We start from the raw sequence: 16,063 nt of genomic DNA, 5'->3' as shown, positions 1-16,063 counted from the left end.
CATCGTCACTTTTCTCATTCATAACAATCCCTCGTGACCCCTAGTAACGTCATCATTCGTCACCACCAATTGAAATATTATTAAAATTATATTTTTTTATCTTTATTTTCATCGGTAAAATCCGAGGACATTAGAATAAATGAAAATATATATTTCGCTAGCTAACTACATAAAATAATATATAATTAATCTTATATTTTTAACTGACCTGGTTGATTGAAATGACATTTGCATCACCTTTCATTATAGCATAATCATAATGGCTTAGCTAAGTCATACAAAGTGGCCTGTGCTTTACCGCTGGAAACCATTGTTGTCGGTCCCCACAAAGCAATGACTCAGCTAAGCCAGAGAAAGAATTCACATCCATTTCAAGTTTATCATCAAGAAAAGAAGAGAAGAACATATTCTTCTGGACGCTGCTGCAGTCGACGTCTCAACTCACATGCCAACAAGTGTCTGAACATTCAGGATTCTTCTTATTATTCCAATTCACAATGTGCTCTTCTATCCAACAAAATCTGGGGTTCTATCCAACAATTTGTGCATCGAGCCAGAGCACAAGGCAACAACATGGGGGAAGGAAGGTGTAGCGAGAGGGCAAAAAGCAACAATAACACCCTGATGAAATGGGCAGATGCAGAAGCTGTGAATCTTAGAAGCTATCACTCAAAACTATTATTCAATGCTATCTTGACTTCGATATTCATAAGTCCCAACAATTTTTGTATAAATCATAACTTAATGTATATTGTAGCAATCACAAAATGTGTTTTTCTTCTCTCCTATTCTTACTCGAGTTCACATTCTCAATAAAGAATGAACGATCACCGTTTTGGCTTATCAGAACGAGGAAAAATGTGATAGTGGAGTCAGCTCCAAACTCTAGAAACAGAATTAGAAACCTCATCAAGAAGTATCAAATTCTCAACTGACACCTGCAGCAGCTGGAAGTGGTTGAACATTGATGATGTCATAACAACGCGCACAAAGAGTCGGATGATCTGCAAATGAACCAACTTGAGGTTCATAGTTCCAACATCTCTCGCATTTCATGCCTTCGGCCCGAGAAACTCCAATCCAAATTTCACCACTTCTTTGATCGGTGTAGTTGCCAGCATATGGTATGCTCGTAACCAATTCGGTATTTGGTGAACTTAGAACTTCAACCTGAAGCAATATATAGATATGCCAGGATGATGTATATAGAAATAAGGTTGTGCTAACAAATGGCATCCGGAAAAAGTCTGTTACCTGAGATGTTATAAAAATCCTATGCAGAGCATCAGCTTCATTCCCAGCCATGCACAATTCCTGCAATCTGGAGGTCACAACACCATCTGAGGCACGAAGATAAACCTTTGCTTCCAAGCTGGACCCAATCAACTTTCCAGCTCTAGCATTCTCTAGGACTTTGTTCACCTCTGACCTCAACTGGTTAACGGTACACTATGAATCATTAGCAGCCATGACAATAATATCAAGTATTCTGTAGTAAGAATCACACACCACTACATCAAGCTTTAGATTTTTAAAAATATATTTAACAGCCACAATGGAGGGCGAGCCTTGATGCCAAGGTTGCTAATTAGCAATCTAGGCATCCAGGTTCAAGAGAAGGAAATTGTTGAGCAAGCTTTAAAAGATATTTAACAACCACGATGTAGGGTGAGCTGTGCCGCCATGGTAAGGTTACTAATTTGTAATCTAGGCATCCAGGTTCAAGTCAAGCGCTTCTCTTCTTATAGGAGTATGGCTATGTACAATGACCCTCATTAGATGCACATTGCAGAATTCTGTTGACTGAGCTATCCTTATTTGATAGCACTTTGACACATTAAAGAACGAGAATGACCAACAAAACTGATTAAGTGACAATTGAACATATTTTAACCACACAATTCGTCCATGTTGTCTAGGCACTCTTCCACATTCGTCTCAACAAAGAGAATAGGAAGACAATGCACAAATGATATGAGCACATCAACAAAATTCCAGTTAGTGTGGACAAAGAGTGATACAGGGAAGAGTAAGTAAAGAAAAAAACACACATCATTTGAGGCCATGAGACCCATCAGCTGCACCTGCTCTCCGTTCGCCAACAGCATGGGAAGGAAATGAGGGGACAGATAGAGGGGGAAAAGAAGTGAAAGAGGGTAAAGAGAAGAGAGAAAACAGGAGAGAGAAGGGACAGGGTATTGGTTTTGTTATTGATTTTTTAAAATGTTAGCAGAACATATGCATAATTATTTTTGTTGCATAATTTGTTTTTGCAGTACTTTCTGAAAATTCCTTTTTATACTTTTGATTAAGTATATTTTTTAATAAATCCTGATATACTAATTTCCAGTTCCAGCATGGGCAGGAGCCTCATTTTGTGTTTTTCCCGAACAGCTCCTGTCTTTTGGTTTTTCCCAAACAGTGTTCCCTTATTAAAAAAATACTCAAACTACCCCTCAAAAAATAGCCTGTACTTTTCCTGTCCATTAAAGTGTATTGGCTACTAAAACAAAAACACTGTAAACTACTTGAAACACTATAACTGAGCCAAATGAAATCAAAACACACAAAATCATTTGAAATATTATACTAGGATTCAAATAGGTATTTATAACAATTTATGAACAACATCACCCAAAAGAGGAACAAAAAATATGTTTGTTACAGTGTTTTGGCCATCATAGCAAAAATACTGTAAAAACCTACTTGAAAACTATATAAATGACCCAAATGAACTCTTAACCTCAATTAAACCAGTTATAAGCCTAAAAATATGATATTGTAATGATCTACGAGCAATGACAACCAAAGATGCACAATATGATATCACTTACAGTGTTTTTTAATAACGTTTACAGTGTTTTCAGTATCTCAATAAAAAAATTGTAAATGCTATTGAAAAACACTATAAATAACCCAAATGAAAACAACGTTACAGTTCAAAACTGGTGAAGAAACTAACGGAAAATTTTGGCGGAAAGAGTTGGTGATGGGGTATTTTGGGTATTTTTTGAATTAAGGGCACTATTTGGAAAAAACCAAAAAGGGAACGTTGTTTGGGAAAAACCCAAAATGAGGATCTTTTCCAAAGAAATTGCCCAATCCAGAATCTATTAAATTATTTTGCTTCACTTGTTTTTTATCCATCATATTTTGCATTTTAGTGGAACTATAGAGTATCTGAGACCTAGAAGTGCTAGGTTCATGTTGACACCATATCACTTGGACCTATCTGAATGTTGGTAAAATGAGACACCATATCAGGGGTCCACTGAAGTCCTTATACCATAGCTGCAATAGTATGTTGCAATGCGTGTACATCCCACTGTATCTCACATATGCTTATACCATAGAAATGAGAGTGAGGACACTTTTCAGTTATTAAAATAGCTTAACTGACCTAAGATATAGGCAGGTACCTTCATTTTATTTGAAATTCTAGGTGGCTAACATCTTAAAAAAACTAAACCTTGAAATAACAAGTAGCTCTAGTTTGAATCTACAATAGGCAACAGCTAAAAAAGTTAATCAACAGTAATAAAAAAAAATACAAATGATCTGTCATAAAAGTAATCTGATTACTGCTCAATTCTGGCATTAACAAGAAAATGACAATCTCAATGACAGATGAAAGCATATTGATCCAAGGAAAATAAAGGTCAATTACCTATTTATTCTAATGCACTCCAGATATAAAGAAGGGGAACATATAACATAAAAGGTACATAATGCTCCGGAATTAGATGAAGAAATTTTTGCACACCTCGAGGATTGTCCTCCAAAAATCAACATCATCAGCAGGCATCCTGAGCCAATTTTCATTTGGAACCGGCCATTTCAACTCGAAAACAAATTTCACAATAGATCCGTCTCCTGTAATGTATTCAAAAGGGAGGTTTTGCCATACATCCTCAGCTAAATGTGGCAAAATTGGAGCAATTAATCTAACAATGGTAAGAAGATGTGCTTCAAGAACCGTTTGGCAACTCCTCCTAGTAAAACTGGCTGTACCCCTGAAAAATGCCCATTCAGTTGAGGAACAAAAACAAGAACCAACAAGCATTACAGAGAAAATTATACTAGTCTATACCGAATACCGGGACAGAGGCAAAATGATAATCTGTCTCTAAGCTTTAACAATGTCAAGCATTTTAGTGTATCTGAATAACTCCATAAATTTCTCCATATAACAGGACATGTTTGACATCCAAGTCTTCAGCAGCAAGTACTAAAATACCACAAGCCAGAACTACGTTGGTCATATATAGGCACAGCAACGCACCATCTCAGCTAGTGCCAACACTGTTAAAATTATGCACTAATGCACATTGCTCACTAGATTACGTTGGCAACACCATAAAAGAGATCACACTTGTGCATGGTGCTTCAATGCTTTCCCATACCAACTTTCCGCATAATGTCAACTAAAGAAGTGAAAGAGATGACACACACCAGTGCAATTCAGCTGATTTGACCACAAAACTATTTTTGCCGATTATGAATCAAAATATCAGTCCGCTTAACATTTTTTGTCTACAAGATGCACCTAAAATGAAAATTGAGCTTGATGATTCATCTAGTGATAAATCAAAATGGTCATAATTCTTTTGGATTGAAATTGTAATTCTTGTTCATTTCAGCACCTATTTGCATTAAGTAGCATGAAATGAACTATAAAACATCAGATCAATCATATGAAAATACAGAGGCTGGAGAACCTTAACATATTCACAAAGCAACAAATTAATACAAAATCATAGACTCAAGAGTACATCCTGAAGGTGTAAAATAAAAAGAATCTAGGTCTAATGTATGAAGCCTATGCTAGTAGCAGACTGGTACTATAAGAATTGTATCACAACCTGCCACAATATGCATGTATCTCACATGTCAGATCACATGCCAAGACTATTTCCAAGTCAAATGACAAGCATACAGGTGCCTTCAACGGCATATCAAGAACTAGCACAGTATCAAATGCATCAGCACAAAATTGGCTCGTTATACATGGGTTTGCCATTCCAGTATTGACATACATATCACTGCATGGCCAGTGGTTTGATGTCTGATTAAAATATCATGTTGCTCAAATCAGGCATTTAAATGGAACATATACAAGTCTACAATGGAAAAGTAATTGTTACAAGCATACGATAATATGTCCAAAATATATCAGTTTTGACAAGTGTGTGAAGCAGGTAGCCAGCAAACAATATTATGTCCAAAATTTCTTCCTGCTAATCATAAAGGAGTTATGAACACATTATTAAGAGTTAAAAATTTGATATGGCATACTAAATTAAACACTTCGTATCTAGCATTGTTCAAGAGTATAATCCAAGTTGGTACCATACCCAAAGTGGTAAAGGATGTAAACCTTATCTGAACTCGTAACTTTTTTGGCTCAGTTTATAAGAATAGCTTCATTTTAAAACCAATTCTAAGTCATATGTGAGATGCCAATTGGTTCTATCACCTACTATATGTTTTCATCTTGGGTTGGGATCCCCTTTCAATTTTTTTGCATGGATCCAATTCTCAGTCATTTATTGACAACTAGAGGAAGTGTTTGGGCCCACAGATGACAGGTATGGATCATATTAAAAGATGATTCAGATAGGAGAAAGGATGGTTTCAATTTAAGATAACTGTCACCCTTTTAACTTTTTTACCCTTGTAGGCTTATACCACGCTTCAACTTATTTACTCTACCTTGCAGGTGCACCATCTAGTCTAGTTTGGTGGTGTACATCTTGTATCATCTTCAAATCAATTTACACTTCCTTTAAGTGCACTTCATGGTAGCTTTCAGAATTCTGAGCATAGGTTATAGACAACTGAATGCCATATACTGTAACAAAGAGTCCTAAAAGATCTACCAAAAAATCAACTGCATGATTATATCATGACTATACAAGTCTAGGAATAACCAATTGATATAATTTTATTCTGTCTACAGGCCGTTTCTAAAGACAACCTACAACACTAGTCACTGTAATTGGGCCAAAGCTGAAAACGACAGTTTCAAGCAATTCGATACTGAAATAATCAAATGTTACTCCCTTGTTGAACAAAAGAACTACTCTCAAAAGATTGTAGTAAACATGAAACACATAACTAAAAGACAATAACCACAAGATGCTTCCAAAAAACTATAAGAAAGACATACCCCACATAAAGTCGGTCTTTAGCAACATCAAGATAGAAATTTGATAGATCAACAATGGCAAAACGTTGAATAATCTGGAATACAAAGAGCAATCAACATCAAACAAATTATATGACTTGTCAAGATATAGATCAAAGATGGAGGACTGGCATGTCAAGATGTTGATCTCATTTCAATTGAATGACATTTTAAAACTACTTATAGAAGACACCCATCAACAAAATGATGAATTAAAAAAGCTGCAACTTTCATGACCCACAACTTCAAGTCTTTGCTAGATGATAGTGCAAGCTTCCAGAATGACTCATAGCAAGGATTTCAAAACCAGTTCTATTGATTAGAAAGACTGGTATATGGCCACCTGGTATACAGACCAGGTGATTTTGTCAGGTTCCTTTTGATACTGGGTATACCACCTCTATTGCTTGGTACCGGTATCCCTTTTTGGTTTTTAAACTCCCCACACCTCGCTATTTAATTTTAAATCCTTGGCCTCCACCTCCACCTCCTTTTAGACTGCATTGTCACCTCCTCCCTGATGTCACCACCTCCTAATGCACTCACTCTCTGATAATAGTGGTCCAGACCATACTGCTGGTACCAACCTAGAGGGACACATGTTACAATACATGGTACCAATATCATACCATTCAGGTCACCTATCATTACCGACATTGGATCGAGAATATGATTCATATTATCAATCCTTAGTCCTTACTACCAAAATAAATGAATTATTGTTTAGTGGATGCATATGGGCCACTAGTTAAATCACAAACCAAAATGTGAATAGGTGAGTAAGCACTAGAAGTTTATTACTGTCAGTTTTGATCGGGGCTGTTCAATTCGTATCTTATAGAAACTTAGTTTTGATAAACAGAAATTCCAAATATTATGGGAGTTGTATAATGCAAAAGCATAACTTGAGGAAGAAATATGTTTACACTTTTATTCAAAATTACAACAGCAAACAATCCTTTTGATAGCATATCACATAAAAAAATAAATGAAGACATGCAAATTATATTTTAAAACTTTGTACACCTAGTATAGCATCATATATATCCATTGTTTGAAAGCTTGTCAATAATTTTTAGCCATGTAACAGACAATGGAGTTAGTAATGTCTAACCCATGAATCTGAAAATTGGATATTGTTAACTGGTTTTATATATATATATATATATATATATATATATATATATATATATATATATATATATATGTATGGACCAGTATGTCATGGTGTTTTATTCACTGGTATTGTTGTAATTGTTTTATGGACATTGTATCGACCAATAAAAACATGTTTGAGAAGAATGCATGAGCAATTGAAACATTTTGAAATTTATTGATGATTAGCAGAGAGTTGGGCTGCTCCAATAACAGATTCATCCTATTATAGTGGTCAAGAGTGAGCTATACTTGTTAAACTAAAAAAGGAAACACTCTACTAATTTTACCAGTGAAGCTGACACACAATAGTGTTTTTCTCACAATCTTTGGAATTTCGAAGTGGCATACAGTAAAGCAAATGCCTTGATTGTATTTTCATGTGTCTGAGCATTATATTATTTTGCTTGCAAGTAGGACACTTTGATTCAAGTTTTGCTCTAGCTGTCTTGTTTGTCAATGCAACATGGTGGAATAGTCCTAAAAGTATATATGCCATGTAGTTAACTAATCCATTGCTAATCTCAGCAGAGCAATTAATTAATTCTGCATGTGACACATATGCATAAAGAATGAATTGGTTTTGCAAATAATGAATTGCATATAGTGAAGCAAAAGTACCTGGTATATTTTGTAGAAATGGTAAAGCTCATAACCATCCTGTATTGTCTTCACAACATTTTCAAGTTGGTATAATGCAAATTTGTCAATTTTTGGAAGATCATCATATGGAACAGAATTCTCTGTCTATATTCAACAGAAAAAAACATATGATTAGATGAGATTCATGAGAAAGAAAACATACTAGGCACTAAATAACATTCATGGTTATCATATAATATTTTCAAGGTAGCTATAACTTTCACCTTTGCATAAAAGTTCTATCATTTTATAGATCGATATGGTAACAGTAACCGGAACCTTTTATAGGAGTATGAAACATTGTAATGCAGAAAATATTAATTTGAACGGAATGGTTTGACATGCAGTGTGCTTTATTAATGGATGAATCCAGTGCATGATCCTCTAATCAATGTGGGGTTTAGGGAGGGCCAACAAATACAGCCTTATCCCTAGAAGTAGAGTGTGTTTCTGTAATACAAATTCTTGTCATCCAGTTCTGAAACAAGCAACCTTACAATTGTAAGGTGGTTCGCCCTTGCAGTGTGCTTTATTAATGAACGTTGACAAGTTTCATCGAAACAATGATAGTCTCATTATAAATTAATCTTGGTTAAGGTGCTCTGGAAGGTAATAAAGAGAAATACCCAGTCAGAAAAGGGAATGGTGAATGACCACTTATGATTTTGCAGCACATACATTAATTTGTTAAACAAGAAAAGAATATATAACAGACAACTTAGACATACTTTCCAATCATGAAGATTTGACAACAGAAACCGCAATGTTCCCCGTAGTTTTCTATACATGTCAGACATTTGACGGAGGATTTGGGGACCAATCAACACATCGCTAGTATAGTCGACACTAGAAACCCAAAGACGAAGTACATCAGCTCCATAACCAGGTTGATCCTAGCATAGAAGAAAGAAAATAATCAGAAACTTAAAATTCTTAAAGCAACTTTATAAGCAGGTCTATTAAAACAAACCTTAGAATTTTTTCCTCCATTAATTACAATATCTGGATCAACAACATTACCAAGAGATTTGCTCATTTTCATACCCTTTTCATCAAGTACAAAGCCATGGGTTATGACACATGAATAAGGAGCATTTCCTGGAAAAGATAGAAGCAGTATGGTATCACTCTTTTCAAATTAACTATCAAAATATATTACAGAGTAAGACTAGAGAGATTATAATCCTTCACAGTTTCCCATGTTACTGGGAAGAGAACTCCTCCAGAAGTTGAAGATTTAAGAATTAAGATCTTTGGTCTGTTTTGATAAAAATATCTCATTACAATAATCTAGCAACATCCGAAATCCCAGTTCCAGGCCAACAGCAGTGATTGCATTTTACCGAATTGAACCAAGCTCTAAAAGACCATATCAGGCACACGAAAAAGGACCAGCCTTTAAAAGGGATGACTGAACTGATAAACCAATTTGGGCTCATTAATATCAAGAGCTCGTCAGAGATCTAACAAGCCTTTATCAGTCAAAAGGACCTGTTCCTTCCATCTGTCTTTGATTGTGAGAGGGGACTAGGATTGGTTTGCAATGCTGCTGTAGCTCCAAAGGAAGAGAGAATGAGAGATAAAGGGAGAAAGGAAGAAAGAAGAGATAGCCATGTGGGCCTCCCTCCAAAGAGCCTTGCTGGGCCACAGAAAAGTAGCTGGAGTGCTTCATTTCACCTTTCTTTTGGCTTCCCTATTCTATAAGGCATGGTAGTTGCGACATCAGCCTCACACAGGACAATCCATTCTGGCAGCCAGTTAAAACCTAGGTGCTTCCAGTGCTTAAGTACTTTGCCCAAACTAATGAAAGCAAATCATCACGTGAAGTCATCACCACATAAATTCTCAACACTAAGTGAATCTGATAAATGGTGAAAACCATTTGAAGTGAAGAAAGTTACAATAAGTACTTTACAAAAACTTAAATACCTGTTGTTGCAATACTGGTTAACAAGGAGCTTTGGAACCATCCACGATGCTGGTCACTACCTTCGAGATACAAATCCGCAGGAAAATGAAGGCCATCTCTTTTTCCTAACACTGCTGCCCAAGATGAGCCTAGATAGGTAGCATACAGGAAACACAACAACAGAACCAAAAAAAGAAAAAGAACAAACATTTCATATCAGTTGAAGAATAAATTGGTAAATTAGTTAAAAACTGAAACTCATGTATATCATATAATTACAGCATAAAATAGATGCAGAAGAGTTGCATTGTACTCCAGTTAAGCTAACTCATGAAGTAAACCGACACAAAGCCAATAAAGATCTGTTATCCCCAATTGCTGAAATATCAAGCAAAATTTTGAACAAGTGATGAGATAAATCTATATAGGGCTGAAAGTACAAGGGTAAATCTGTTAGAATGGTGTTCATCTTTCATCATTTATTCTTTAATCTTGTAAATTATCTTTTCATTTCCATTCCAAAACTATAAATCCTAAACAAATAATGTTCTTTTTTCTTCAAAGGATCTCTATGCATTTGTCGTACTAGTAGCAGTGCTCATCTTATATCAGGTTGGTATCAAAGCAATTGGTCCTACATAATAGTGGTATCAGATCTTCCGATATAGATGAGATGTTCTATCGTTAGAACAATCCATATATTCAATCATTTGACTTGGTATGATTTCCTATGTAGTGAAAGTGTCAGACATGGGAATTATTTTGTCTTTTTTTATTTTATATATATGTTATTTTGGGTTGCATTCTGCAAATGTAATAAATTGTGATACGACAAATCTTATGAAAACTACATTAGATACCAAGATTATACAAGAAGAGTGGAGGTTAAGCTAAACATGACAGTAATTGTGAACATATATTTGACTAAAGATGCTCTACAAGGATAATCTCCAATAAAGAGTTAATGTTAAGCAACATAATCTCTCAAAGCAAAAAAGATCAAGCAAACATGGTAGATGATATACTCAGATGTAGTTTATTTGGTTAGCCCTTGATTTATGAAATTAGAATTCTTTATTCATATTATATTTTTCTTCTTGTACTTGGTGCTTTATAAAAAAGGAATGTATTGTTGAGATCATTACAATTGTAATACAAGATTATTACAAACTAGTTGTATAAATAGAATGTTTTCCATATTAAGTAATAAGTATGAGGGATCAAGGCCACATCCCTAGGAGTGATTCTCAGAAACAGTGTATCTAGTAGTTATCCACGGTGAACATATCCATCGTGAGCTATGTGGAGATATAATATCATCCTAGAGAGTTAATTCTTAAACCAGAATGAGATAGATGTTTTATTCTTTTCCTCATAAAGTATCTTTCCTTTTTAATTCCACAACCATCAGATCCTAAAGAAAAAAACATATGCTATTTGTTCGGAGAACCCTCTGTGCATTTGTCAAACGTCATGTTAGCATCAAAGCTCACCGCATATCGTCATGGTTAGCTAATGAAAGATCACAGTAGTGCTATTTAGTCACAAACAACTATAAGGGTGAAGGAGACAAGTTTGGCAAAAGACATTGGATACTGATTTAGGCTTCACAATTTACAACATGCCATGGATAAAAATCTTGATCCATTACATACTGATCAGTATCTGGACCAGAACAATATTAATATTGTACAGTGCACCAAAGTCGATATGGACTGACACCATTCGATATCGGCTGGACCTACATAGAGATTGAGCGATAGAGAGGACTACAAAGAGAAGAGGAGGTGGTGTAAGGGGAGGGTGTGGCATAGAAGTGGAGAGAACAAGAGGTGACAAAAGGAAGAGAAGATAGAGACAGAGAAAGAAGGGAGAAAGGTAAGAGTAAGACAACTAGCAACAGCACAAATTAAACAAGATAGAGCAAGGAACAGATATTTAACTTGAATAAGAACACAAATTCACAATATAAACAAATAAAGAAAATGCACAGATATAAGTAGATCCATCGAGGACCTTTTAGATGAGAAACCCTCTACAGAAAATTTATTCATCATTTGATTTGCCTATGATCCATATAGCACAAAAACATACCAGAGTCAAACCAAACATCCATGGTATCAGTTCCCTTATAGTATTCTGAAGCATTGTTTTGATATTTATGAGGAAGAAGTTCCTCTGTTGACATGTACCACCAGGCATCACTACCCTTCTTTGACACAACAGCTGAAACATGAAAAAAATGGATCATGATAGGCAAAATAAGAACATACAGTATTTTATATCGCTACCCATTATATATAGAAAATGGAAATCATACCATCATAAGCAACACAAGAACAAATAAAATCTATAAAATCCTCATCGGAACTTTAAAATGTAAATTAAGCCCATGACTAACTCAAACAATAAACAAAAAGGAAAATCCACTAAGCTCACATTGTATGTTATGTGGGATAATATCAAGAAAGATATCTGTAATGCTTTATCAGAAGGAACCTTGTATGTCATTTATAATTCTGTCAGTATAAATTAAAGAACTATTAAAAACTCAAGTTTTTTGGAATAGAAAACACAAAAATTATGAAATTTTTGCAATGAGAAATAGAACTAAAGCATAGAACCATGTCTCTTTAAATTTATATTAAGTATCCACCCCTTCATCAAGTCTTAAATTACAGAAAACTTCCTTAAATAATTTACCTCAAACTTATCAAGAATATGCAATATGGATATATCCACCAATCAGCATAGACTGCCCCTATATCAAATAACAGTCTATGGCCAGCCGATACGTACAAACTCACAACGCAATTACACAGTTAACTAGCTACTCAATAATCAATGTAGTCATACTTGCTCCAAAGTTCCAAACCCACTTATCCAGACCTAAAACAAGTATCTGAATAGTGACTAGTAACCCATAGTGATCAATGATCCGTATGGGGTTCGGATTCGACAATCTGTTGACTTGATACCACCTTTCGGATGGATGTTTTGGCAGAGAAATTAAGCTTTTGCTGCAATAAACACTCCTTAGAAAAGGGAATTAATTTTGTTGTGAATTTAAAGTGCCTAAAATAGGGAACTAAAGCAAAGAGTTCTTGAGTGACGATCACTCGAAAGTTCTTGCATGACAAGCGCAGATAGATCGCTCTCGGCAAGACACAATTTGCTGTTGGTTCTCCCTTTCTTCCCTCTCACCGACAGCACCTTTGTTTGGCACTATAGAAGGGGTTGAATGTGTCGAGTTTGCTGTTGTGATTCTACAAAATGCTAAAAAGTGATATTATACAGACATTACTGATGAAATGGACATAATTTAACTACATAGACTACAGATAATGCATGAACAGTACAAATATCAGTACTTGCCAGACAACCAAATGCTATAAAAAGCAATTCTACAGAGTTTTTTACACTATTATTTCCTGCATGAAACACATTACCTTTAACATGTGCAATCGTTTCTTCAGAAATCAGTGGTTCTTTTGAATGAACATGATAAAAAACAGGAATTGGAACCCCCCAAGTTCTTTGTCGTGAAATACACCAGTCAGAACGGCTAGAAGTCATAGCAATGATTCTGTTCTCTGCCTGGCAAATGTTTAGCATGTCATCAGGAGATCTACTTATACAGTTTGCAAATATTTATGTATATTTCCACGTACATATATTTGGTGGACTTTACCATAAAAAGAACATTGTTCATTTTACTACTTTCATAAATGTCATAGAGACCTGTATAGCAAGGTTTGAAGTCACAATGTAGTGATGTTGCAGCACGAAATGTGTGATGGGCAGGCTTACGGTATGTCAACATGTGCTCAGCATGGCATGAATTCCAGTGAGGAAACAATGCAGGCATGCTTGAACATCCATTGTTTAGTTCATGTAGATCAAACACTCCTTTGTGTTCTCTGTGAACCATGTGCATACCTTAAGTACTAACATGTCTGACAATCACATATTAACACTGTCTAATGAAGTGCATGCATAGAGTCTGATAATTAAATGGTATTTTAAGTGCAACAAACATGAGTATTTTTGCCCCAAACACAAACAAGATGATTTTTACTATCACAAAGCATCCATTAAATGATAAAAAAAAAAAAAACTTTAACCATATGTCAAGAAAAATGTAAATCAGCAAATAAAGAACATGATAATGGAAGGTCATTAAGAAATCATTACAAAGACATTTTTAAGGCTTCTGTGTTCTAAATGGACATTTTTTCCAGTACTATAAATGTAAAAATAGTAAAGAGAAAAAACATTAAAAAAATTGCATAAGGTCATTTCCAATTTTAGATCCTCATATATTCACCAACTACCATAACATCAATAATCAAGGGTATAGTCAACATTTTGTTCAAGATAATCATTTGGAATAGACCTTAAAGGAATTCTCAAGATTCCCAACCCCTTCAATGAGTGGCTTCTTCACAATTTTAATACTTTACTATTTTTACAGACCAAGGAAATAGCTAGCACAGCCACCATGTTACTGAGCATCTGAAGATTTTGCCACCACCACCATCCTTGTGACAGTAATCTAGGATTCTACAATATAAATTAGCTTTCATGTGTCTCATTGCTAATTCACCTTTCTAGAAACCTAAAAAGGCAATTTCTTGCACCTTACCTAAATCAAGGTTTTCACATATGGGTCTAAACAACAAGCACCAATCAGTCTATAATATATTAGTCCAACAAAGGACCGATATTAGATTGTATAGGTCAGGACTAGTTGGTATTCAGTTTTTTCTTATTGTTTCAGTGATACCAACAGAGAGGTTGGTATACCATCTGATATACCAGCACTGTACTGGTCAGCGTTGAAGATGGTATTGGACCATATTTCAATTTTCAAATCATGACCAAGATTTCCACAAATTGTCTCTCTCTTACAACTTTAGACCTCACAAAGTTCACAATTAGATTCTAGTTTATCTGTCAGAAATCTAATATAATTTCGTTCACCATCTATTATCTATTATGCTTGCAGCCCTTCGACAGCATTAACCAAACTATTAAACAACATAATACAGAAGATAAAGGAACACAGAAATTATTAACCAATTTTCAGGCCATTTCAGTATATGCTTCAAGAACAGATATAACCTTGCTGTTAGCAGAAAATTTTTACCAAACTCTGTTGCAGCAAAACTTTGATCTCAGATACACTGGATTCAATATAATATTATGTAAGTACTTTAAAACACACTAAAAGTCTTAAAACTTCACTATTCTGAAAAATTGAAACCAAATGGATTTCGACATGTTTACTCCTTGACATCAAAGAAAATACACAACCCAGCATAAAAGTTATGAAAAACTTATATCAAATAGCTTGCAAAATAAATGCAAACAAATTAGAAGTGAAGGTGAGTATAACATTGAAATTAAGTAGACTGAAAAGCTGAATCTCGTTTATGCCTGATGATTCTCCAAACAGTCAGAATCAAAGGTAAGTGATACCTGTGCAGGAATCCAAGTTACTTTGTTAATTGCATCCATAGCCAACTGGCGGAACCCATCAACAGAAGCAAACCACTGTTCGGTGGCTCTAAATATTGTTGGTTTCTTTGTTCTCCAATCATATGGGTACTTGTGCTCTAAAAGAAAGCAGAAATTTGAATAGAAAGTAATGCAAACTTTCACCTCAGCTACATAAAGGCCAGATCACTGCTTAAAATAAAACTTACTGTATGGCTCCTCTAGAACAAGCGATAGTTGTTCATCCAGGCGCTTCACAACAGCAGCATTACCAGCCCCAAGGACTTCCAGACCATTAAATTCACCAGCTTCCTCAGTAAACCTTCCTTCATCATCCACAGGAGAAAATATAGGTAGTCCATATTTCAAGCCAGTTATGTAATCTTCCTGACCATGACCAGGAGCAGTATGAACTAATCCTGTTCCCGACTCTGTTGTAATATAGTCTCCGCCAAGTACCACAGGACATTCCTTGCCATTTAAAGGATGAACATACCTGGCATCATGCTTTCAATTAGACTATAACGAAAATAAAGCAACAAATAAATCACTGACACAATTACATAAGGCTTCTGGCAGCACATTTATCATTGGTATGATTTAGGCTGAAGGTCGTACTCATTTTTCTCTAAGTATGTTCCATCATACAGTAGTAGATTATGGCAATTCAC

At 35.2% G+C, this 16,063-nt stretch overlaps 1 protein-coding gene across 4 annotated transcripts in view; it reads right to left on the bottom strand.

Moving 5' to 3' along the window:
• Window positions 1–703: 703 nt before the first annotated feature.
• The window catches only part of LOC103995284 (isoleucine--tRNA ligase, chloroplastic/mitochondrial), a 29,889-nt gene continuing 14,529 nt past the window's right edge, over window positions 704–16,063 (bottom strand). For 2 of the 4 annotated variants that reach the window (XM_065163925.1, XM_065163926.1), the window contains exons 11-22: window positions 15,602–15,888; window positions 15,375–15,511; window positions 13,343–13,490; window positions 11,988–12,119; window positions 9,914–10,042; window positions 8,955–9,082; window positions 8,713–8,877; window positions 7,964–8,089; window positions 6,170–6,243; window positions 3,764–4,013; window positions 1,255–1,449; window positions 704–1,170 (exon numbers count right to left, since the gene is read on the bottom strand). In XM_065163925.1, the coding sequence (XP_065019997.1) occupies window positions 928–1,170; window positions 1,255–1,449; window positions 3,764–4,013; window positions 6,170–6,243; window positions 7,964–8,089; window positions 8,713–8,877; window positions 8,955–9,082; window positions 9,914–10,042; window positions 11,988–12,119; window positions 13,343–13,490; window positions 15,375–15,511; window positions 15,602–15,888 (2,014 nt within the window). In that variant the 3' untranslated portion in view covers window positions 704–927. Of the gene's footprint in view, window positions 1,171–1,254; window positions 1,450–3,763; window positions 4,014–6,169; window positions 6,244–7,963; window positions 8,090–8,712; window positions 8,878–8,954; window positions 9,083–9,913; window positions 10,043–11,987; window positions 12,120–13,342; window positions 13,491–15,374; window positions 15,512–15,601; window positions 15,889–16,063 lie in introns of those variants that run through there. The other 2 variants (XM_009415838.3, XM_018830331.2) reach the window with 2 other exon arrangements.

The sequence above is a fragment of the Musa acuminata genome, chromosome BXJ3-8, assembly GCF_036884655.1.
Source record: "Musa acuminata AAA Group cultivar baxijiao chromosome BXJ3-8, Cavendish_Baxijiao_AAA, whole genome shotgun sequence".
NCBI classification, from domain to species: Eukaryota; Viridiplantae; Streptophyta; class Magnoliopsida; order Zingiberales; family Musaceae; genus Musa; species Musa acuminata.
Note: the sequence above shows the minus strand (reverse complement) of the source record. Positions and strands in the feature narration are given on the sequence as shown.